Here is a 26,505-nt window from a genome sequence, read left to right on the forward strand (position 1 = left end):
TGTTGAAGTGCTGGAGCGTATCCAAAGAAGGGCAGCAAGGCTGGTGAAGGGTCTGGAGCACAAGTGCCTGTGAGGAGTGGCTAAGGGAGCTGGGATTGTTTAGCCTGGAGGTTAGGAGGCTCAGGGGAGACCTCCATTTTGGTTTGGATCAATGCCTTTGCAGCAGATCTCCTGACCTCTCCTACCCTTCATGCTTTGGATGGTGTTTCAGCGTAGTCTCATAATCACAGAATATTCTAATTTGGAAGGGACCCACAAGGATCATTGAGTCCAGTTCTTAAGTGAGTGCCCCATATGGGGCTTGAACCTCAACCTTAGTGTTAGCACCAGGCTCTGACCAGCTGAGCTTATCTCCAGTCTTGGATTACTTTTAAATAAAATGTACTCCAATGTTGGCAGTACCAGCTGTTCTTCCTTACTTGTTCTACCCCACACCCAGTGTGCTGTACTACTTTATAATACAGCCCTAGCCAAATGTCCTAGTTCTGCAGAGGAGATGTAGGCTGCCTCATCTGAATGCTGATAGTTCTTAATGGTTTCCCTCAATTCACTGTGTTTTTTTGGAATAGAGTCACTTCACTAGATCAGTTAATCAGTAGTTCAGTAGCAGAAAGAATCAAATCATCACCCTTCCATCTTGGTGTTTATCCTTGATCTAATTCCAGTGGTTTGAGAAGATTGCCATGGCTTCGTGTATTTGCAGAGCACTTTTGGGAACAGCTGCTGGTGGGTTATCTGCAGAAGTTGACAAGTGCAAAAACCCCCACATATTCTCACAACCTGGGACAGTAATTCTTTTTTTTTTTTTTTTTTTTTTGGAAAATACAAAGTTAAACTCTTTACTATTCTGTGGAGTTGAGACCTGCTGGCTTTCTTGCTGCTAGTGATAGCAGCATTTTGGGACTTCTTTGTACAATAGGTCAAAGGTCTTCAGAGGTGGAGTGAAATGTCAACCAACAGATCAATGCCCCTTTACTTACTTGATGGTAGAAATGGATTGCCAAAATCCTTAGCTGTTCCTGAAGTCCAAGATGCCATCAATTTGTAACCATAGTTTGAAGATGAATTTAGATTGTTCTTAAGGAGTAAAGGACTAAATTATCCCTCTGACTATATGGATTGTTTTTTGTTTTTTTCATTGTGTGTGTGGGGGTTGCATTGATTATTAAACAGATTTGAGTTTTCCTTGACTTGTGGAAAGGCCGTGCATTAATGTGTATCAGTTTGTGCTACTGTAGGTGTGTTCTCTGATGCAATGAAGACATTAACAGGTCATCAGTTAGCATATTTCACAGAAGCCTTGAACCTTTGTGTCACTCAAAAAGAGAACTAAGATTAAAGTTGATTCTTGTCTTCCCCCTGCTGCTTTGTTTAGGTGTGCTACCTGCATACTTTTGCAAGTAACTCTGATCATTAAAGTGGCTTTTATGGTCACATCACACAGGTCACTGGAGTATAAAATTATTTTTCTTATTTAGATTGTGCCTTTTGCAGAGCTGACAATGCCATTTGTAAGCTAGTGAAAAGTCATAGCTGTTGAACAACACAAAGAAGTCCAAGATTAATTTCTTCATGACAGTCAGGAAGCAACTTCTCTCGAAATAGTGTGTCTTTGCCTTTTGTTTCTGACTGTGTTCCATAAATACTGTACTGTAGGTGGAACAGAGGAATACATTTTTTGTGTTCTACAAAGGAAGTGCTGCGAGATCGTTGAAGAGTGATGCAAAGACCTGAGCCAGCTCTATGACTCTAGAAAGGGTACAGGCAACTTCAGATGTGTCCTGCTGTGTCTGAGCTTATGGCATGGTAGGGCTACACAGCTTTTGGTACCACATGCAGTATGTGTATTTTAACAGTGTTGTTTGGGTGTGCTAACCTGCTAGCTGGCAGGAAATCTTGCCTCCTTTGCTGCCAGGTACGGTTAGCACATTCACCCTTAAAACATGCTGATATAAACAATATATGCAGTCTGGTGTTATGCTTCAAAAGTCCGTGGTGCACCCGCAGTTTTCCAGTGAAAAAGCACTGGCTGGCTGATCTGGCAGTGCAAAAGAGATGAGAGAACAACCTTTATAAAATCTTGAAAGTCCAGAACCTTCAGGTTTTGGACTTAGAAGTTCTGAGAGGGGAAGAAATTGTGTTCTGGAAACAGAGTGCTGCTTCATGAAGAATTTGGGGTCCTTTTTGGGCATGCATCTTCTACTACAATATATAGTTTATTTCTTGTCAGAAATAAACTGGCTCAGATTCTTTGGCCATAGCTGAAACATGCTTTTTGGTCACTTCCTTGCTGTTCAGATCTTCCTTCATCCCTCTTTTGGGTATCTTTCTGCTCAAAAGAGTGTCTGTTTGGTGTGTAGGGTTTTTTGTTTGGTTTTGATTTTTGTTTTTAAACAGAATGTGCTTATCTATAGGTAAATAATCTGTAACAAAAGTTTGTACCCTTCAGTGAAGGGCTGAAAGGTATTTTTGACAGTATGTATAATCAGTTTCTAGCAGCAGTTATCCCTAATCTGAGAGTGCAATCATACTACAGTATAGTGAATTGTATTAGTTTATGTTGGATTTTAGGTTTATGAATTGGTCTTTGGGAATGCAGTTGTTCTTACAGGCACTTAATAGCAAATAAATAGCTGTACAAACAGATCCTTCCTTCAGATTTTCAGTTTTTTGTTTGTTTTTTTTTTTTTAACCTGGTTTGGTACTTTAAGTCTGGTTTCCGAACCACTGCAGAAAACACAAGGTTACTAGACTAACATATGTAAAGCTAATTGTCTCCCTGATTTTCCTTTGGTTGGACAGTAAGATTACAGAACTGCATTGCTTATAGTGTAATGTATGAATGTTTTCTTTTGGAAAAAATGATGAGTTTCCAGATCCATTAATTTATCCTTTCGTATTTTTATTTTGGCTGAAAGAAAAAACAAATTAAGGGAAGGAAGTAGAAAGTAGAACATCACCTTGCTCTATAAAATGTTCTGAGTAGACAGGTGGAGCTTTATTGAATAGAAGTGATGGAGCACAACCTGCTCTTATGGTAATGTTTCTGAATGTGGTAATTGTCCTCCAGATGACAAAATGTGAGCAGGTATGTGGCTGTGTAGTACCCTTTTGTTTCTGTACAGATTGCTGCTCTGTTTACCTTAAGGGAATGAAAAGCCCTTGCCAGTTCCTTATAACTGATATCCTTCTAGTTGCCTAAGCACATCTTGTCACCAACCACTTCAAACATTCTGTCTCTAATTTCTTTGCTCATTGTGTTTCAAGATGCTTAATTCTCAGATGGTGCTGAGGAAGTGTCTTGGTTTCGTTTGTGCTTACTGATTCTGGTATCTCAACTGTCAAATTCAAACACAAATACAATTGTGTGATGGACACAGAACAATCTAAACCAAATATTTTATTTCCTACAATTCAGTGAAAGGAAATTCAGTTTCTCTTTCTAAAGCATATTACTTGTGTTTCTAGTGAATCCTTTTTTGAGGCCAAGTTTGAATTAAATAAAATGACTGAGAATATTGTTTATAGGATGTGAAACCACTTCCCTTTGTGGGTAATTCTTTAAACAAAGACTATATTACAAATAATAGTGTGTCACTGTGTTGTTAGACTGAAGACACACTAGAGCAAAGTGCCTTTACTGTAGGACAGTTGTTGGCCAAAATCAATTATAATGACTATATTGATTTTTTAGCTAACTGCCTATGAAATTTCAAAAGATTACAACTTTAATTGATATTGAATTGTGTTGACTTGATTGATTTCCACATCTGGTTTAAGTAGGTACTTACTGAGTGCTCAAATCCCTAGTGGTGTTCAGAGCTGGGAGTGAGAGGAGAGCAGAAGAGATTGTATAATGTTGCCAGGCAGGATTAAACTGGGAAAGGAGGAATGGAAAGGGAAGATGATGTCTCTGTTATGTGCATGTTCAGGGTAGAAAATAGATGTGAGAACCGGAATGTGTATGTAGCTTGGAGGCAGGTGCCCTGATAATAGGGAAATGAAGAGAATAAAGAAAGATTAGCTTTAGACAGGGCTGAGTTGGGATGGGGATAGGGATTGCTACCTCTGTAAGGATTAGCAGTGTGGCTCCATCCAATTTGACCCATTCACTCCTTGGGATAATCTTTGAATTTACTATTAAAGACATGACAACCAATCGTGGGGTTTTGGAGGGGAGTTTATTTAGTGTAGACCCAGGAATTTGCATATTGAGTGTTGAAGCATCTCTTCACTGCCTTTGCTCATATTCTTTCTCCCATAATCATCTGGATATGAGAAATTCCATGTGGCAGTGTCACTTCCAGTCAGAGGAGTATTTTCAAGGTCTGTAATTCTGATTCTTGCCTTTTATGACTTACCATTTCAAAATGGCTTGACTCGTTAGTGCCATCTGTGGGGCAGCAAGAATATGGGTCTGCCTGGTTTGTTGTTATCTTGCTGTGCTGGAATTGCCTTGTTTCCCAGCTTCTGAGTGGGTATATGGTTGGCATTTCAGTACTGTCACACTGTGCAAATGAATCCTAAACCTTTTTCTAAGGAGAGTTTGAATCCTTCCTACACTGATTTCTGTTTAGAACTTATATGTATGACTGAATCAATAATCAACTAATGACAATGTGAAGAGCGAAACCAAACTGTGCAGTGTTATTGAAAAGGCATTACTGGATCAGAACTCTAGGGCATGTAAAGTATTTGCTGAGTTGTTGTGAGTCGGATTTATTGATTTGTTTTCTTCCTTATGTTGTGCTGATTCCATAATTCTGTTCAATAGATGAGCATAAAGAATGTATTTCTACCATTAAGAATCAGGGGCTTGATGTACTGCATCAGACTATCAAAGCAGATATTTTGATCCCAGTAGTATGAGATACCTGCTGCTTTAGAGGAAGGCTGTGCTCATCCATGAAACTTTTCTTCTGACCTCTATGCAATTATTGTATTCTGTGAAGCATGCAGTGTAAACATCAATGCTGTTAATAGCCATAAATAATTCCTCTTTCTGAAAATTTCTATCTGATCCATGCTGTTGACTTGCAGATGAAGTTGCTAAGTATCTCACTAATGAAATTAACTATTACAGTCACAATTATAAACTAAGGAAATGGAAAGCTAGGACAGCATGAAGAATTGACAACCATAGCAATTGACTGAGACAGGGTGCTGCATAAAATAAAATAAAAAATGATCACGAAAGCTTTTACTCTTGACTAAAATAAATAGTTGCTAGGTGAACTGTACGAATAGCACTGAAGGGTGTGTGGAAGTACAAGGTAACTTACTTAGGGTTATTGCAAAGCAAGACATTTGTGTTTTGTGAGGTCTGTCAATATACATGGTAGTTTTCCAGGTACGTGAAACTGATTTCTTTTTAGGTGGAGGGGTAAAATAGCAAAGGGTGCATGTAACTATATGCAAGTGAGGAAAACTGGAAACTGATGGGACTTTCATGCTTAAGCTGGAGAGTGCTAAGGTACTTCAGTGTGGAGATGACTTAAGTGCTTACTGAAGTATGGATTTTGGTATTATTAGACTAAATGGTTAGATTAGTAGCCAAGATGTTGCCTAAGAAACATTATAGTGCTGTTGGTAAAAGCAAATTTTTGGGATATTTGCTCTTATAATAACGTAAATTGTAACATGAATGTGGAACAGATTCTGGACAGTCTAAACTAGATTACAGTTTGGTCATAGTTGTAAAATGTGGCCTGGGATGAAGCAGAGAAGTTTTGTTCAGCTAAATTTCTGCAGGCCTCTGCAATAGAGACTCAAGCGTGACCAGGGAGTTTTCTTACTGTGTGTGTATGAATTGGGGTCCTCTAGGACCTGGTGGTGATGGGGGTGTGGGAAGGGGACGGGTTTTTTTGGTAACTCTGTATCCATCTGTGAGAGGTGCTGTGCTGCAGGAAGGGCTGGAACCAAATCCTGGCGATCTTGGCTGCGTGGTGGAAAGCGGTTGTTGATATATTTACTGGAATGATAATTCCTGTCTGCGAGAGCTCAGACTACAGTGTGCAAGCTTAGAGAATAAGCCTGGATACATCAAAGCCTGATTTTAAGGGGATTATTTATTAAGATTTTTTTTTCGAATTCTTTTGACTATGTAGAAATAACCAGAATTGAGAAGTGTTGGGTTACTTAAGAAAATCCAGGGGTTGCTGGTAAACTTTGCTGATGTAGAACTAATGCTGTATATGAGCTCAGGTTAAATTCAGCCAGCTATTTTAGCCAAAAATAAGGGAAGTATAATTCAAAAAAGCTATGATGCTGCAGCAGCACTTAGAATATTTCAACTTTTAATTTACATTTTTAAGTGAAGCTAATAACAAAATAAAAACTTGATTTCTTATAACAGGGGATAGTTATAAGTTGAAAGCTCATTTCTCTTGGCACAAGATAAAACCAGTTATTCACAGTTCTGTTGAGAGTACCAGAATTTATCTTATCAGTTCAGAGAAGTGAAAAAAAAAATCCATTCTGCCTATCAGACAGGGCTTTCACTGAGTCTGACATTTAAGACTAACAAAGTGATGTCATCTTCTGCCTATAAAACTGGGAAATTGTCAGGGGTCAGACTGAGTGCCTACAGGATGGTTACAGGAGAGGTGAGCAGATCCCTAAGCCAGAGTGAAAGGAGAAAGTATATGAAGTGGTACAAGTGGAGATAGTGTCACTGAAACTTTTTTATAATGGGAGGACATGGTACTGTTCAGATCTGCCCTCTGCTGACAGAAGTGTTTAGTGTGTAGATGTGCTGGTTTATGTTTTTTTATAAACCAAAACATGATGGCCTGACTGCCAGGTCACGAGGAAGGCCAAAGTAGATTTTATTACAGATACTAATGGAATTTCCCTCACTGGATTACACTGAGGAGGCTCTCCAAAGATCTGACCTAAGTCCGTTATCTGACTCTCCTTATTTTGCAGTTTGCTTGATGGAAGAGAAGAAAAAGGATCAAGTTTGATGTTGCAATTGCGTTTATTTTAAATTATTTTTTTCTTATCATTGTTTTTTATTTCCCAAACACCACAACCTCGAAATTATTTTTCTTTCTTTGGCATATGTTTTCAGTTTCATCAATGTGTGATAAGGCACCTGGAGCAAAAACCAGAATTGAATGGTAACATCAAGACCATGTTGTAATTGTCTGAACCCAAAAGAGGCAAAGCTAGATAGTGCTCTGAGAGGTGGAGAGTTGCCCTTTGTTGTGACAATCTGGATTAGCTGTAGCATATCAGGGATATGTGAATTAGAAGCTTGCCTGTTTTTTAGCTGCCTGGTTTTGTTTTGTTTTTGTTTTTTGCAGTGTTAATGTAAGACATCAGTGATGTAGATTTACTGGTATTGGCCTCTAAACTAATGCCTTGTTCCAAGTGAGCAATTATAAATTGTGCTTTAAGTTAGCTGACTGTAGAAAATGGGAAGGAGCAGGATCATGTTAGCACTAATGAAGGAAAATGGCATGAAATATTAAATAACTGTTATTATAAGATACTTCATAAATCCAAAGGAAGTAGAGGTGAAAAGACCTATAAGGTCACCTAACCTATCCATTCTAGAGAACTGGCTTGCTGCCTGCAGTATATAATCATTATCTGCTACGCCAGAATAGCTCTAAATGCTCAAAACTTTAGTACTCTTACTGCAGGCATGTGGGAAGAGACTAGAAAGGGCAATACATTTCTTTTCTATTTCTGAAACCTTTAGTCAGATTTACATGTTGATTTTTTTTTTCTTTTATTTCATCTTTTGTTTTAATTTTGTTTTTCTGCTTTGATGTCAGAAAGCCCTGAAGAGTGAGATGACTTTAATCATTCTGGATAGCTATGCTATCTATATGTCTTTTGTCTTTGTCACTTTGATTGACAATTCTCTTTTTGAATCTTTCCCAGTTTTTAATCTTTTTTCTTATGGCAGCTGGGTTCACTGGCTAATCACCCCACAGTGGTAGTGTGTGGAGTAAGAATATTTTCTCATATTCTCTCCTTTTTTTTTCCTTTTCTGTCCCCTCTCACCACACTTTTTGCACATCCTTATTGGGTAAATATGCCTTTAGGAGAGAGCAATATCATTATTATAGAGCTGGAATTCAGTAATGATTTGCCACAAAGAAAGGTAGTATGAGCAGTGGAGCCATAGTGGAGGTATTGTGTCACTTTAGAAGGTTGCTGGAGTGAGCAGTACCAAAAAGGTGGTTTGTCTTTTGTTTGACTGTCATGAACTTGAATGTACACCCTGAAAAACAAGTACCTGCTCAAAGAGGTAGCATACATGTAATGCTCTATCCACATCTGAGAAGAAGGTGTAGAACAGTTATTTAGCTTCTCTGAGTGTTCTTATCCTTATTTATTTTTTTTCATTTACTCTGTAATTGCCTTTTCAGCCCGGTCAAGGAGTTTGGTGATGGGTGAACAGATTGGGCCTCCCTCCAGACCTTCTTCTCCAAACCCTCAAGAACGTGTGCTGAAGTGTGGCTGGCTAAAGAAGCAAAGGAGCATTATGAAGAACTGGCAGCAGCGATGGTTTGTGCTGCGTGGGGATCAGCTCTTCTATTACAAGGATGAAGAGGAAACTAAACCTCAGGTATGACTTATTGGTTGTGACTTCTGTGTAGATCACAGTTACTGCTTTGATTGACAGCTCATTTCAGTTGCTTTCTATCCTCGCCAAAACCATACACACTTAAGAAGGTTCAAAGGCAAGACACATGGTAAGGAGACTTCTATCAGGCAAGTTGTAGAGCTTGGGAAAAGGTTAGAAGGTGCTTACTTACCCACTAGGGCATGCTGACCTCCAAATCTTAGTATGGTCATCTGTGAGACTGGAGTTTGACAGGAAGAGCTATGGAGTTCCAGATTCCTGAGGCAGGAGTGATTAACCTTGCTTAGTCAGCTGGGACTCATTATCTCCCAACTAATCCATTGTTCGCTGAGAGGTGAACCAGCTGTGTAGGGCTGGCTTGTGTGTGTAGAGTGGGTAGGTTTTGTTACATCCTGGCATGAAGGGCTTGAGAATGGGCTGTAATATGTTTTAGCATTGTGGGGGAAGGAGAGGGTGTTGTGCTATGGGATAAAGCTTATAGAGGAGATAAAGAATTTATTATTCATCTTCTTCAAATGCCTGTAAAATACTCTTGCAGCATTTGAGCTGAGGTCTTCCCTAGTTGCTGTAGTAGGTTATGTATCATAATTCATGTGGTTATTGTTTTGACTGTCAGGCCTTTAGCCAGAGTCATTGAACAGAGGGAACATAATTGAATAAGCCAGACAATGTCCCTGTACTGCTGCCTCCTGATGAGTCAGTACAGGCATTACAGAGTGACAGTCAGCCTGTGTAATATCATCACCATCCACACGCTCATTATAGATGATTATTGAACTGCTTGATGCAGCTGTGTGCTTGACTGTCACATAAATTTCATTGTAGAGTGAGAATGGAAATGAATATTCCCCTGTGGGCCTGATATAAGTATGGTAGATGAATGAGGATGTTGGCTGCATCTTATATCTTGCACTCTCCTAATCAGGGATTTGGTCTGTCATTATGGACAGCCTGCTGTGTAAAGGCTACAGACACTTGGACCTGATGATGTAGCCTGGTTACTCAGGATGCTGCAAGCAACAGCTGGATTTTGTGCTTTTAAGCCAAGCACCTTATATTCATGTGCAATGGATATGGAGAGCTGGGCACATCTGAACTGTGTTAGTGAACATGAGGAGGAAGAAACTGCCTCAGTAGTCATGTTGTAAAGCATTTCTTTAACCCTGGCCCTTTTGGGGCATGGAATTGCCATACATTTATCACCATGGGAAGCAGTTTTCACAGAATCACAGAATATTAGGATGATAAAGGACTGTGTCCTGACTATTCTTTTAGGAATCGCAAACTAGGATTTGCATCTGACTTGAGCTAGGACTGTATGCATCCCACAGGTGAGATGTACTTTTGTAACTTGTAGTTAGCTATTGCTTGGGATTTTCTGGAATGAGGGGGCAATGGCACAGGGATGCCTACAGAGGAACACAATTGAGACCTTAAGAGATCTTTGTTACAGGCCATGGAGATATTTTCATTAGTTGATATTAATCCCTAATTTCCTTTAGCCTGAAAGGTTCTCATGCTTAATTTAAGTGTTTTTGTTTTATATATCAAGTATGGTCTGCAAGCTTGTGTGCAAAAACTAAATCAGTAGCTGCACCAAAATTCCCATTGATCTTCTGCCTACTTGATTATTTATACATACTCTGGAAGAAGGTTGTATTCTTATTGTTTAGCTGATAAAGTCAAGTGAGATTTATGACATAATGTTTCAAAAGACAAACATGAAATAACAGCTTTTTGTTTATGGATGTTGCATTGCCTATTTTTACGAAAAATCAGATTCTAAGAGGAAATTGCAGATGTTCTTCCCTTGATAATAATGCTAAAAAGATGGAGCTGTAATCTAATGGTAGGAGAATCACACAGGCTTTCTGGAGTGAAGAGGAATTACTCTGTGGTCTTAATGGATTGAGTACTGTTGAAGGTGTGTGCATTTGTGTGCCATATGACATAGTTGCAGTTGCACAGCTCACTCAGAGTCCAATGTTTAGAGGGTGGACTTGCAGACATTACTTTTCCTGAGTGTTTTCTCAGGTTGCCCCCATGAGGAAAGGGGGAAGGGAGGACTGACCTGCAAAGAGCTTTTGATGCTCCTACTGACTCTGTCAATATATTGGTCAGTTTTTAAAATAGCTTTGTGTTCATTTCTATTCCCAGGATAGGAGATAGCATGCACTCCTCCCCAGTTTCCAGGGGAACAGAAGCCACTGTGCAACTAATTCATTAACCTTTCTTTCAGTGTTGACTTGGCATGATAAAAGGCTTTAGTGCATCTGCAGTGGGATTGAATTTTGCCCTCTAGAAAACAGCAGAATTTTCTAGAATGTGTTCTGGCCACTGGACTCTAAAGATAATGTTGTATGTTATACTTTTTTGTTCCATTTGGAATAATTTGAAATGCATCTGCATTTTTGTCATGTTGCCTTTCCAGTGTTTTCCTGTTATCTTTGGAATGCCTTCAGCATGTCTTCAAATTTCAGTGAACTTCAAAGTCAAATTGTAGGGCAATAGGATAGGGAGGGGAGGGTGCTGAAAGTTTATCCTATTCTGTTGATTTATTTTACCTTAATTTTAAAACTTGCAACCATTCTAGATAAACCTCTCAGTATGGACTTTGCTAAGTGTCCTCCTACAATGTGTCCTTACACTAAGTAGGGGACAGGAACTGAACCTTGACACTCTTTTGCAGCACTACCTAAAGAACCTACTGGGGATTAGTGTTGATCCTGTTCCAGTCAGTGAGCAGAGATGGCAATGATGTGATCTCCACATAACACTTTGTAATGGGACACACAAAAGGCAGAGTGAGGGTCGCAGGGCAACTGCTTCTGTAATATGAAGTGGGGGGTCATAAAGCACAAACTTGGTCAATATTTTTATTCATTATACTGAATACTTGGAGAATACATATTGAGAATGGTAATGGGAGTCAGATATATAGATATACCTAGTTAGATATATACTACTTAGATATACCTAGTAATAGCAGGACAGCTTTACATTTCTCCTTCTCCAAGGGGACTGCATGAGCCTGCACATATCTGTCCTCTCAGACTATCCACAAGTTTCCTGACCATTTCCCATCACTAAAATCCACCTAGTAGCTGTCTGTTTTTTCATTCTAATCTAGCATGTACTTTGCAAGGTGAAGGAGCAAAGCTCTTTCATTTGGAACAGGCTGGAATTTCATCATCGTTCAACTCATTGTGGAGAGTATTATCTGCTAATGAAGAAAAGTTTGGTTTGGTTTTTTCCTCTTGCGGAAACAGACATCCAACACCTGGAAAAATATTTGAAATAACCAGATTTCATTGTTCTGTTTACTCCATCAGCAGGCCGGACTGTTGCTGTTACTCATACCTGTAGGTGCTCCTGTAAGCCTCAGGTCCAGTATGGTTTGTAGGTACAGCTTGACTGAAAAAATACATAAATCTGTTAAAGCCTTGGTTTAGAGGTTTTGAACATGCATTAAGCTTTGAAAATCTTCTGTTCGTTTCCCAGTACTGACTCTAGAAGTTTTTAAGGGCTGTTACCAACAAAATGTTTCCCTCAAACAAAACCTAGCTCTAGTAATGTTAATGCAGCAATGTCTGCTGGTAGCCTGAGCCAGCAAGTCATCCTTCTTTGTCTATTATTGACACAACCATTACTGGGTGTCCAGGTGATGAACAGGAGAGGTAAGAGAGGTTTTTAAAAGTTCATGCTTGACTACACCTGGGAACGTTCTTCACGAACACCCAGGAAAGTTTCCCTTGTTACATTTCCTGGTCTGAGAAAAAAGGATCTGAGACAACAATTGACTTATCACTTGAAATGTGGGATCTATCCTTTAGCCTACTTTAAATCTGAGGCTGTTTGGCTTCCATCTCTTTTACTGAGACTGTGGCTAAATCTGGTCATGGATTAGCTTAGACTATATGATCCTTAGAATTCAGGGTTGGAGATTATTCACTGGTATGAAGCTGTTGCAGAAATTTTGTTCTGTGTTTAGTTAAAATAAAGATATTCCTGTATTTAGTTCGTCATCCTTAGCCTGGGATTCAGAAACCCATACCTGAGGGCAGATTTGAGTCCCACTATTTCCCCCCTTCCAGTCTTTTAAGGATTTGTAACAGTGACTGAAGTGCTGTTTTAAAGGTATGAGAATTAGGATGATCAGTGTTTTGACACCAACTGCATTTGTTGAGGGACTCAGACAAGTAAATGAAGCTTTTCAGTCATGTTTCCTGTGTCACAGACTTTCTTTTCCAAATACTGGCTCCAAAGAGCCTGGTACAGGCAGGATTTCTCTGTTGATCTTGTTAGGGAGAACTACAGTAATACCATTAATATATGAACACTTGTCCTCTTTAAGATTCTCCCTCAAAGCACCAAGGCCCCCAAAGGGTATAAGGTGGTGCTATCATCAAAAAAGGGTTTTGAGCCTCCAGCTTAGAGGAAGGTCTGCAGCCTCTTGCCTGCCCCTTGAGATGTTCAACCATCTCAGGCTCCCAAAGCCTGAGGGAGGGAGGAATAACTTGGTCGTGAGTTGATGTTTATTTCTGGGGCATGCTTTGGCATATATCAAGTTAGATTTTGGGGAATTTAAACTGATCTAATCCATCATTAATTTACTTGCAAGCAAGATTGCTAATGCAGTCTGAGTGGCTCCTGGACAAGGACACATGAATCTGTTTGAATTTAGTAACGTCTTTCTACCAGTGACAGCAACTGTCAGAATTGATACACCCTCCCCGTTAAGATAAATTACTTTTTTCTACCTTTTCATCTCTGTTTGTTTGGAGTTCCCCATAGCTTGCCAGGCAGATTGGACAGCTGTGAGCTAGGCACTCTGTTACCCTATGGACGAGTTTTTTGTCCCCTGAAAGGACTGTTTCTAGAGAGAAATCAGCAGAATTTGCTGGTGTGCAGAGGGAAAAGTGCAAGAAGCTGATCTGAAAATCTTTGCTATATATACACTTATAACCTAAGAATACTCTCCAGACATGGGCCTATTTTGCAGGCTTTTCTTGGTTTTCATAGGTGAAGTGAGCATCTCTCAATTTTAATTTCTGAAAAATCATTCTTCTAGGTCAGTTTGCTGCAACTTCATTGCACAACTGAATGAGGTGCATACTGGTAAGGAAAAAGTAGCTTTACTGATGTACAATACACATTTAATTGAAGGTGATTAAACTGAGAGTAAGAGACAAGTCGCTTCAATGAAAACTTTTTAGAGAATATATGAAATCAAATATTTCCTAAAAAGGATCAAAAAGAAAGTATATTTTGAGTGGGAAATGCTTTGGTTTAGGATGTTATTTCAGGCAATTTATGCCTCTGTAATCTCTTCTAAAGTAAACATCACCCTCATGTGTCGAAGGTATGTCTCACTGAAGAGGGGGCAGGTGACATTGCACCATATGGTGCATCAAGCATGGCAAAAGTCCATTTGCTTAGTTTTGTTGCAGGAGAATGGTGACTGAGTCAAGCAAAGTACAACCTTTGGAAAGCATTACAGAGTGAGAATTTGGTTTAACCCTTTGACTTCATCACTGACTTCAGTTTCCTGCAGGAAGATGGGTTTTCTGAAACTCTAGTTTGACAGCATTCTTCTATGAACTGCTCCTGCTCTTCACTGTAAATACACTCTCCTCCTGTATATACTGCTATGCATCTTCACCCTTCCATACTGTAAAACAGCAAAAAGCTAGCTTGTATATCACTGGGTTCTGCCTAAAGTATGTGTGACCCAGAAATACGTGTTTTCCAGGTTTATTAATTTAGGCTAAGGGAAAGAACCTTCCACAAAAGTGTTCCTTTTTCTGAAGTAACAGAGGGTTTGATTCAGTCCTGAGTTCTCCTTGATTATAAATGTGAGGTTTAGGTAACCATTTCAAATGGGAATTTATGCTTGCTTTATACTATACAATAAAGAAGGCCCAACTTTTTTTTTTTTTTGAGGAATTGTAGACACCTGTTTTGAGATGGGTTAGTTTTGCTTAGAGGGCTTCTTAAGAGAGGACTGTACCTTAAAATAAGAGATAGAGTTCAGTTACTGGGTCTTGAAGAGATTTTCTTTCTACAAAATGTATTTTTTTTCCTCCAAAGAAAGCAGCTGTTAACATTTAAGAGAATTACATCTTGTGATGGAAAACTATTACCAGCTTTCAAATGGTAACTGAAGCTCTGAAAGTCTGAACAGCTGGGATCAACTGATACCATATTAGTTTTTATTGCCATATTTGCAGCTTCTGTTAATAAAATAGTGACCTGAAAGTGTAAATTTACAACTGAGAATGCATAAACATCAAGTTTAAGTTAAATTAACAAAATAATTACTTGGAATTTGGTGGGTTTATTGTTTCCTTGTTTGACTTCCCCCCCCTCCCCTCCCAAGTCAGCTTTCTGAATTTTTTCAGGATTCTTTCTTGTGTTTTCTGAGCATTCTTTTCTTAGGCTATTCTGAAATATTTTGTGGTTTCATTTGTGTAACTAAGACTTTTAAATTTTCTTCTGCTTGTGCTACCAGTTCCCTAGGCATGTTCCATATACTCCTAAAAGTGAGAGGTGTCTGAATTTCTGTATGCAGCATTAAAACTTTGTCCTATTCTTCATAAAGGAGCTTTTTAAAAGAAAGAATTGTGACCCTACCACCTATCCACGTCCCCTTACTCTCATGTGCTTCAGCCTCAGATTAACATAGGAGCTACTTCTTTTGCTCCCCTCTCTTCATAGAACTTCGTTCTGTGGAAAGGCAAGCAGATACTTTTATTTCAGTTTTGTTCATTTTACCTCTTCAATATGGTGTCTCTAGGAGAATGCTATGTAGCTACTTTATAACTTTTGCATTCAGTATGAAGAGGAGATGAGGAGGGAGCATGAATCTCTCAGTGTGCATCCCATTAAATCATTTTCGTTTCAAAGAACTACCTGATAGAAACCACACTAAGAAAGCAGTCCTTCTGCTCAAGCCACATTTTGAGACTGCTCCTTGGCAAAATATCCTAAGCACTTGGTAAAAGAAAGATTGAGGGTCTTGCCTTCAAAACTCATGCTGTGGTCAGTGGGTCACTGTTTGGTCCTTGTTCTTGGCTGACATAGTATTCCATGACACTACCTCTACTTTGTGTGGATCTCATGAGTTGCAGTACACACAGGGCTTTAATTTGCCTGATACCCCTGAGGGCTGGCTAAACATAGAATTAGGTTGCTGAGTGTACAGTGTCATGGGAAGTGAGTTTTGTTTTGTGAAGAACAAAATTTGAGTACTTGTGAAACATTTTCAGTTTGCAACAAACAACTCCTATCAAAGCAGCAAGTCACTTTAATAGGATGGCTTGTCAGAACTGGAATGTCAACTTGTAAACCTGCATGACTTGGAGCTTATTTCCTAGCCGAAGTATTTTCCATCTCAGGCATTACTGTTGTGGTATTTTATTTTGTAGTAGTTTTTGAATGTTCTATGTTCAAAGAAAAGAGTAAAACTTAATTCCTTTACATTTAATACAAGCTGGCTCCTTGGGCAATTTTAGTAGTTTTCTGAACAAAGCATCTTGAGGAAAATGTATTCCCAAGGAGCAAAGCCATAGAAGTTACACCATAATTGTTGGAATGAAAATTAACACATCTGGCTTATTTTATTGAGACGATTTCAAAGGTCCTATGATGAGTTGTCTTTCATTAGTTAAAACCCAGTTTCCATTCCAGGTCAGTTCAATGCATGAGTAGGAACTCCTGATTACCCCATTCATGGTTTAACTCTTGAGAGTTCCAGTTCTTATTGCCTTTTGTCTGCCTTACTGTGAGCATATGCTGAAGAATGTTAGCTGGAAACCCTTTAAAATGTCAAAGATTAAATGCTTGTTCCACTCATGTTTCTGGACAAGAACTCCCTGTGATCTCTTTTTCAGCTTTACACAGATGAAGAGGACTTTATTCACTTTGAAGATACTATGTCACCAACTATGCAGAATTCCCAAACTGGAATAGAGTGTGTTAATTATACTTGGGCTCAAAGTGGAAATGAAGCTGAATATTGGCAGCATTTGAACTTGGGAAGTAAAGGGGCTCAGGTTTCCTTTAGGGAAACTATAGTCTGGGATAAAAGGTAGTCGACTGCTTTGCAAACCTGAATTAGCTGCTTTCCTCCAGTATCTCCCTGGGAACTTCTGTGTACTGAGGATCTCTGGAAAATGGTTCATTTTATTCAATTGCAGAAATAAAGATAAACAATAGAACTTAAGCCATCTTGTTGGTGACTGAAGTTTCATGCTGCAACCTGAAATTAAAGGATGAAGGAAGAGTAGATGTAATGTGAGACAAAATTATTGCAAAGGATAATTAGTTATGGAAACCAAGGAGAATCACCTCCACATGCTTAGAGTATTGTTATCCCAGAGGAAAGTGTATTTGACCAGAAGTGTCCAGAGAAAGGATAAGTAAAGCATGATCAGCTTAATCTTTTCTTGCTCAGAAATGTGGAAAGAAGTTGGGCTCTGAATTTGCTATGTGTCATATCATCTTTTCTTTACTCTTTTGATGGCTTTTCCCTTTTCACTAATGCTTGTGTCCCTTACAGGGTTTGATATTACTGCAAGGCAATCAAGTGAACGAGCTGCCACCTAATCCTGATGAACCAGGAAAACATCTCTTTGAAATTACCCCAGGTATGCCAGCATTTCTTAGTGCTTTCAACATAACACCACTTTATTCCCATCAATTCTCATTAATGATAATCGAATTGTACTGATCATTTCACTCCTAAGTGTTCTGATACACTCACCAGATTATCTAGTGAGGCTGGGAAATGGGACTTGACAGATTACATGGTGTTCTTTGTTTGGGATAAAAATGCTGTTGTGGTACCTCATTTTCATTTCATGGTAGTTGAGATGCATAATGCTCCTTGATTTTTCTGTTTGGAGTGGGCTTCTTGCTTGGAGTGCTGTGTGGTCTCTCAAGCTGATGTATTTTTCTGGTTGTTTAGGGAGAAACTGATACAGAACACACCACAGAATGTATGGAAAAGGGGCATGCAGTATCTGGATTTAATTTCTTTCATGTATACTAGCCCTCATGTATACTAGTTTCAGAGGTCAGGGAGAGAATAAAGCTTCAAAACATTTCTTTTTGGATGAAAGGTTAAAAAGAACAGATGAACTGCCAGGGAAGAGAGGTAGAAATTTTATTTGACAGAAAGTATAATGATCAGTTTAATGTAGTATTAATGTAAAACTTTTGCAATCGTTTTAGCTCCCATGTAAATGCTTCCTCGGGACAGGGTTGGTATCTCCAGTGTATATTTGAAGTTAAGTTCTCTGTTGTAAGATAGGAGCAATTGTATTCATTTTCTTCAATTCTGATTGTATTTGGGAGAGGGCCATCCCTGTGCATAGATTTGAATACACTTTTGGAGATAGTTTCAGGTGGCAGGATCTACAGAGAAAACAAACAACCTGTTGCACCACTAGCAGTTTTAGAGCAGAGGAGTGAGAAAGATGAACCGGCTTATTCCTTTCACAGCTGTCTCCCAATACTTGAAGGCTGAGTTCCAGGAAACAAGAAGGAAGACAAGTGTTACTGTGTTAAAAAATTATGTGTGTGCACTGACTCAGTCACGCTTTTACTCCATGGCCAGCTTCTCCTGCATGGGCTGCCTGTCCATGCTGCTCAGAATTGTCTGGTCACTCACAGTGGGAGTGGTGTCAATAGGGTAGATAAAAGTAATTACATTAGGCTGCCTCTTTTTTTAATGGAAGAGAGAACACAGGGAACACTTGTCCCTGTATTTGAATGTTAATGCTGTGGAGGCACGTGTCTTTTTACCCATGTCTTTGGGGTCGCTGTCCTAGTGCCCAATTAGGCTGGTTTAAAATGCCTGCATTGCATACCCCTCTTGACACAGTATCAGGCAGAGCAAGAAGAACAGGCAGTGCTGTAAGGTTTTCAATTACATTAGCAGACACCGTTATGCAATGATTTAGTCACAGAATTCTGTTTGACACACAGGAAGCTATTTGGGGAGAAGAGATTTTCTTTTTCCTCCTCTTAATCACTGCACACTTTTTGTTAATCCCTTTTTTTTTTCTTACACTGCACCATGCCCTCATAGACAGGGCTCCACAAACAGCAGGGCATTGGGCTCACAGTGTTTCATGCTTGGAGGATCTCCAAGGATATGGCATTCTATCTGTCTGAATGTGACACATCTGCACTGGTTTTCAAAGATTGTGCACTGTACCGCTGTAGAAGGACTGTGGATCTACGATGTGAAAGCACTTGGGTGGTTGTGATTGTGAATGATCCCATGTGTTGTGGCAGTAATCTGAAATAACTAACTGAGCCACAGACCGACTTGGTTGAGTTTCCTGCAGGTTTGAATTTCCTCTGGTCCTAGATGGGAATATAGTCATTCTGCATGTCTTGCTCAACCTGTCAGGCTGCATTACTGTAGGCTGCAAAAGATTGTGCTAAACTACAGGTAGCTGTTGCTTCAGTGGACTTGGTAAAGCAGTGCCATGTGGCTACTTCACAGAGGCTATGCAGAAGCGTGGCAAAAGTTACACTGTTCAGCATAGTTGTGAATCCCAGGACATTTGTGTTCATCTTGTGGTTTTGACATTGCCCTTTTATGTGTTCCCTGGAAAAATAATTCAGTCTTAGTGTTCCACTGACTTGTCTGCAAAATGAAGATATTTTCCCTAACTTGTGGAGTTAATCCATTTATGTTTGTAGCAAACCTAGTTGCTACGTGGATAGCAAGTATTGAAAAATGCTATAAATAGCCAGTCAATACAGAATGTGATTGGCACAGACGTCACTGGAGAATGTGGCCTGAAGAGTTCCCTGTTTTGTTCACAGTACATTTATTCTGTGCTGGTTTTGGCATAAATGCCCTTTCTTTTTTGCACGTGTTCTGAAATGACCGTGTTCTGCGTGGCTGCCAGCCTGCAGAACACCCACATAGTGAACTGCTCTCAGATGGAGGCCAGATAGGAAGGGAGGCACAAATGATCTTGGTGGACCCTAATGTTTATTTTCCATCATTTCCCATCTCCCTGTGTTGGATGAATGGCCATGATCATACCTCTGCCTAACTGTGCTTCAGTTCTCTCACTGTAAGCTAGAACTCTATGGTTTCTATAGGGATGATGAGAATTTTTAAGTTGTCTTAACTAAGTTTTGGATTTTGTGAATACAGGTACACTTGATACCTGTAAATATAGATATGGGATTTTACTGTGCTAGTAAGCATCAGAGCTTTAACTAACAAAATTAAGAATGGAGTGCAGCATTGCTAAAACATTCCTAGAGCTGATACCAGCCAAGTCTGTGGTACCAGTTACCTCCAAAAATTTATTTTGTGATCAATATTTAAGGCTCTCAGCATCTTTGTTGTGGAACTGTTGGTGGGATCTTCCCACCTTTCCTCTGCTGCAAGCTGTGTAAAGCTGGACTGTGGGAGCTATTCCCTCACAGTGCAGGGACTAGAGTAACAGCATGTCCTGTGCTGTAACAGAGCATGTATTGATTTTCTGCTGAGTAACAAGAACTAATGATGGGCATTGTGTATTATTCATGTTTCATCAAGTTCATTTTTAAGCTGTATAGAGCAGCTGGGAGAAGGGTTAACTAGGGACATGAGACTGCAAAACAGTTCTACAGTCAAACCAGTGTTAGATCTGGTGACAGGACTTCCTGAAATATGTTCTCTATCCTTTTTTTTTTTTTTGAGGGGGAAACTATCTAAATTTCTGGACCCTTTTTAACCCATGCATGCTTTCCTCTGTCATAGCTAGAAGTTCAAAGTGGAATGGCAGAGTAAAATAATGTGGCCTCAAGTTGCTCTCATACTCCAGTGCAAATTAGCAAGTGGGGGGATGTTTTTATAAAATTATCAGGGTAGTATAAGGTCAGATGCAAAGTAATTATCCCACAGCAGCTGGTATTTATGGATAGGACTAACCAACTGTATGTTGCCTAGGAGAGGAGTCTTAAGTCTGGCAACAGAAACAGCAGCTGATTACTAGGGGCTACAAAACAACCTAGTGTTAGTCTGGGGTTATAGTGCACTTTGGAATGGTGTAATGCAATGTGTAGGAAGCCACAGGGATTAATCTCTGAAAATGTCTGAAGGAATATTGATGACTTAAATGCTCCTGAAGTCTCACCTTTTAGGAAACTGATGTTTTTAATTAATGTCTTATGGCAAATGGTCTGCCTAGTTTTATTCCCTAGTTTTTGCAACACTATGAGGTGCTCAAGTTTCTCTGCAGTCAGAGATAATTCCCTGATATAGTAAGGTTTTCAGAGTCAAGGAAGGGAGTGGTAAAAAGGTTCAGAAGTTAGGAGGTGAAAAGTGTTGCCTTTTGATAGGTATGGCAAGGGTTGCTACAAACTGCTTGGAGAATAGGTTTTCTTTGTAGAAAATTTGACGACTTTTGAGGACATTCTATTCTACTTCAGAATGGATTTGATGGAGAGCAAGAGAAAGAAAATAGAAAAACAAACAAGAAATTTTCTATGGATTACCTGGTAACTCTTTGGCTAACATCCTCACCTGTAGTGCAGGAAACCCAAGTTTGTTTCACTGGATTTAGACCAGGAACCTAAATATGTCACCTGTGTAGTGGCCAAGTGCTCTCAGTGACTACCGTTTTGTTGGGAGGTTTGTTTTTGTTTGTTGTTTGTTTGGGTTCTTTTCTGGGGAATATTTTTTTGTTAATTTTTACTGTGAAATCATTCTAGAGTAATGCTGTTGTCCAAAGAAAATGTATCCTTTTCTATTTTAACAAACTGCTATGTTATGGTTGAAAGCAGCCTGAGAAATTTCCGACCAAAACTCATGGTACACATCTTAGTGTCTCCCTGTCACTGATGATAGCTAATTCCTGTTTCTTGCCATAGTGCTTTACGCCAAGGTGAACAATCACAGCTCTTAGCTGAGACTTTCTGTGAGTGCAGTTCTGTAATAAATTTAATTTTATTTAAACTGGAAGCCGCTGCTGGAGGGTTTGATCTTGCTTTCTTCCTTTCCTCTTGGGTTCTTCCAAATATCTAATCATATCTCTCACTTCAGCTCTTATGACTGTAAAAAGTTTTCAGACCAGCTGGACTTCAGGTCAATCCAACTAAGCCTGAGAAAAAGTGGTTGTTAGTTGAGTTATACCACAAACTCTCTTTTTAGGGAGGCAGTTCAGTCCTCTTCATAATTGTTATCTTGGTCTTTTTGCAGACTCAGCCAGAGCACAAATGATTGCCTATACTTGATTCACATATAGAAGGTTATTTTCAAAACTTGACAAGTCAGATCTCTATGACATGGTCTTCAGTTAGTTATAAAGGCTGAGCTCAGTATAGGCCACTTGCCCTACAAAAAGGATTTGCATTTAATACTGACTCTTTTAAAGATGGACCAGTGGTTGCATTATGCCAGAAGTTAGGCTGCAGCAAACTAAAATGCCTCATCCAGGAACTTGCTGCAGGGTTTATGTAGAAGCTACTTCACTGCCTTCATTGTGCTAAATAACAGGAAGGAAATCAAGAAAGGCAGAATCAGAAGGTGGGAGTCCTAACTCTTATAGGGACAGTAATTGTTTTCTCTTTGTTCTGTAGAGGTCTGTTAGTATTGTTGACAGTGTCTTACAGAGAAGTTGGAGTGGCAGCTTGTTTGTCTTGTGCCAGTAGGTTGAATGATGCCTACAAAGCTGTCTGCTCTGTGGTAATCTTCTGTGTCTCAGGTGATTGACACCAACTAAGTTATGTTTGTTGCCTTTTTATCTCTGTTCCTGTTGAGATGGTGTGTAATTAAAATACCTGGAGGGGAAATTAGAAATTCATACATTAAAAATCATTCCATGTTCTCTATTATTCAGTGTAAATTGTAATTCTAACTAACAGCAGGAAACTGAGTTTGCTGCTGGTAATTTTCTCCTGAAGTCTACAGCTGAAAACTGACTGTGCCTGTCTGAATATGTGATGATGTTGATATTTGAGAGTTATATTTAGATTTCTGTGATTTGGCACTCAGGATATTGACTAGGGAAATGGGAGCCAAATAAAGTAGTTCTGGATCCTACTAGAAAGACTAAGACAATGTAGTTGCAGCAGTGCACTATGGAAACACTTAGCAAGTGAGAGCTGCGGACACCACAATGTCCATGGCATTGCATTGACCTGGACAAGAACACTGGTGGTATTGGTTTTGCAGTGGAAGGCCCTGTCTAATCTGTGTTTAGTAGTGTAGATGTCTGGAGTGCAGCTGAGGGCATGCAATTATCTCTATGTCACCAAAAGAGATAACTTTTTCAATTTAAAAAGAGATAGATTTTTCCATTAATTAAGAAGGGAGAAACACTGAATGACTTTCCTAAACTGTCTTTCCAAAGGAGTGCCCAGAATGACAAAATTGCATGCCTTCTTTGCAGTTACAGTCTATAAAATGTTGTTCATTGTTGCCTTATAGCTTGGGTTAAAGACCTTTAAGGTAATAAAGTCTTAGCACTAAGATAGTGCCAGGTCCATCTCCTTGTCTTTTGCCAGCTGCAGAGTCTCTTTTTATGTTCAAGTGCAGTTTGAGTCTCCTTGAAAGTGTATCCTGCACTTCTCTGCCTGAAAGTTGTTGGTGCATTCCTTTCTATATGTTCTGCTTGCTCCGTCTCTCCTGAGCACTAGATGGTGCTGGTTCTTTCCAGCTTCTGCTTGGACACTTCTGCCGGTTATGGCGTGTCTTGAATCACTGGAGTGTGAGTTGATCCTCCTGGAGGAAATTAGCTACTCTTTTTCGTTCATTGATGTCTCCCCAGAAGAAGTCAGCAAGCAAGAGTTTCCTCAAATTGTTATTGCCCGGCCTGTCAAACCAATACTATGCTCAGTAATGACTATGTGGGAAAGCCACTTGAAACTAGATCTTCATTGTTTCAGGTCAACATACTGATCTGGGGGTTACTGGCTATTTAGTGGCATCTATCTGACTGTTCTCTCCTTCCCTCATTCTGAGCTTGATGCATATTTTGAAAAATAAGTTATCTTGAGACTTTTCCTACTTTAAAGAACTGGTGTTTGCCAAAAGATATTGTTTTCCTTAGGGCTATTCCTTTCCTAATTATACTGAAACTATTTTATCCAGCTGAAAAAAACCAGCTTTTGTGGCCTGTCCAGAGTTTGAGAACTCCAATGAGAAACAAAAGTATCAATCAGCTGTCAATATTTCTAGGCTTGTTTTACAAATGCATTCCAGTTGAACAACTGTTATTTGAATAAGTTAGTGGAGGCCCTCATTCCCCTCATGCAGATACAACTGAAGTCTTCTGCAAGCAAGGCATCTCTTACTGATTTCCTGATCTGTACTTTCTCTCTGCCATGTCACTGAATTCTTCCGAGAACATGAAAAAAAAGGCTGAACTCTGCTCTCAATTCATGTAACGTTACTGATTTCAACAGTATTGTGTTCAGTCCAGTGGTGTATCCCTGCAGCTTGACCAATACACTTCTGCCTACTTATGGTGATGACTCATTGCAGGTGAAGGTCTTCAGACTTCATCCAGACTTTTGTACAGAAAGGTTATTAGGCTCCCTCACAGCTCTTTTCCCCTGAGGGCTGTGAGACTCTCTGATAGTTAAGGATGTTTTGGCTTACCTTACCTTATCAACTTAAAACATCTTGAAGGGCATCAAAAGGCACCTGCAGTCTGTAAATTGCTTTTTGCTTTGGTTTTTTTTTCCCTAGTGTATGCAATGCCCAAGGCTTATGTTTGCATTTGGCAAGCAATGATCCTGCTTTGTGAAATAAACAAGATCCTGCTTTTGTTTTATTGTGTTTGATCCCTCAGTGCTCTAAGGCCCTGGACAGTTGAAAACAGAACTGGAAATGGGCTGTGACAGCATACATGTGTTCTGCTGTCCTGGAATTTGCGTTCCAGGAGAAGTTCTGCATCTGATCCCTGAACAGTAGCATCTAGCTGTCTTTAATGCACGTGCTGACTTTCAACAAGAATGATGGTTTTCACAACTTCAATTGCAATAGCCTAAGTCCTGCTGGGAAAGGATCATGAGGCTTAAGAAGTTTCATGAATAGGGCTTTCTGCTAGTGCAGATCATTAAAACATAACCTCTGACCATTCTTGAGCAGTTTTCCTTAACCCATTGTATTCCTGAAAGACAAATACAGCGTAGCATTTTGTGTAGGCTGCCCTTTGGGTATAGAAATGTGGCTTTGTACCATGATGGCATGTTGCTACTGGAATCTACAAGGCACCATTTGATCCCCCCAGGTTGTCCTTTTAGTGCAAATTAGGTAAGATTTTGAATACTTCCTGCTGAGACCTTCCAGAGTGAGCTCTGGTATTGAATATTCTGCCTTGAGGATAATATATTAAGTCCTAAGGCATGTGTAGTTAGTAGATGGGTTTTTTAAGTATTTTGGTGCAAGAAACAGCTTTGTTCCGTAAGATATGCTTATAAAACTGTCAACACGATCAGTTATGTAATGCCATCTCTATATTTCTTGCTAGTTTGTCAAAAATCAGATTTTCAGTGCCACCTTGCAGCTTGTGTGCTCTGGTGCTGCTGTTATAGGTGAAGCTTTTTTCAGCATCAGAAGCAGCTGTGTTGCTAGGATGAATTCTTCACAAGATTTATGCAATGTCTGGGGTCCCTGAGGCTAATAAAGTAGTCTCGTAGGCTAGCATGATAAAGTAAAATAAAATAAGGCACATGATATATGCCAATGTGCTAGTTCACAGCACACACCAAGTTCTAGTGGTAATGAAATAAGTATTAGAAGTCAACCTTAGCATAAAGAAAACAAAACATCAAGCTAAAAGTAAGTTTACTGCTTAGGTGCCTGCCCCACAAATATTTTACCAGCTTAATAATCTTACTGAGGTGAGTTGACCTTGTAAGTCTTGTGGGATCGGGCCTTTTATTTGAACTTCATATTCTTTACCTTGTGTGTCCCTACAATACCTACAGACCAAGTGACCTGCCTAGTGGATGAGGTTGTCTACCTGGGCTTCAGTAAAGCCTTTGATACTGTCTCCCACACTGTTCTCCTGGAAAAGCTGCCAGCCCATGGCTTGGGCAGGTGCACTCTTTGCTGGGTTAAAAACTGGCTGGGTGGCCAGGCCCAGAGAGTGGTGGGGAGTGGTGCTACATGCAGCTGGTGGGCAGTCGCTTGCTGGGTTCCCAGGGCTCAGTTTTGGGGGCCAGTCCTGTTTAATATCTTTTTCAATGATCTGGACAAGGGGATCAAGTGCACCCTCAGTATGTTTGCAGATGACACTAATTTGGGTGGCAGTGTTGATAGCTGGAGGATAGGAAGGCTCTGCAGAAGACCTGGACAGACGGGATCGATGGGCCGAGACCAACAAGATGAGATTCCACAAGGCTGAGTTCTAAGTCCTGCTCTTGGATCACAACAATCCCATGCAGTATTAGAGGCTGTGGGAAGAGTGGCTGCAAAGCTGATAATGTGCTGATCCAGCACCTAGAAGAAAATATAATTGGGAAACTGTCTGGGGTTTATAATTGGTGCACTAATGCCACTTGGAAGTGGCAGCTGGCCCACTGTCAAACACCTGTGAGGGAGGGTTCACAGGCAAAATCCCCTCTGTTTGTTATGGCTTTAGGGATAACTAGTGTGCTATCAGTGACAACCAGCTTGCACTGGGCTTTCTGAACTTCATAGGGAGGAGGAGGAAATATGACAGAGATGTATTGCCGATGACATAACATAAGACTTATACTTTGTTAAATAAATCATCATGCTGTAAAGTAACAAGAAACTAATGTTACTGTAAAAGCTTTCTTTAGTCTGCTACTTTGAGTATATCTGAAGTACTGATAAGGTGCAAGAGTGGGGTGTTGAAGTAACTTATATACTTCTTTTTAATGATTTTCAGATTATCCTGTGCACATGCCTC

At 39.7% G+C, this 26,505-nt stretch overlaps 1 protein-coding gene across 2 annotated transcripts in view; it reads left to right on the forward strand.

Moving 5' to 3' along the window:
* Window positions 1-26,505, forward strand: part of ARHGAP22 (Rho GTPase activating protein 22) — a 149,682-nt gene that overhangs the window by 11,060 nt on the left and 112,117 nt on the right. For both annotated transcript variants that reach the window (XM_017803837.1, XM_017803838.1), the window contains exons 2-3: window positions 8,385-8,584; window positions 17,163-17,250. In XM_017803837.1, coding sequence (XP_017659326.1) covers window positions 8,385-8,584; window positions 17,163-17,250 — 288 coding nt within the window. The remainder of the gene's footprint in view (window positions 1-8,384; window positions 8,585-17,162; window positions 17,251-26,505) is intronic.

The sequence above is a fragment of the Lepidothrix coronata genome, unplaced genomic scaffold (genome assembly GCF_001604755.1).
Source record: "Lepidothrix coronata isolate B3197 unplaced genomic scaffold, Lepidothrix_coronata-1.0 Scaffold8, whole genome shotgun sequence".
Classification (NCBI taxonomy): domain Eukaryota; kingdom Metazoa; phylum Chordata; class Aves; order Passeriformes; family Pipridae; genus Lepidothrix; species Lepidothrix coronata.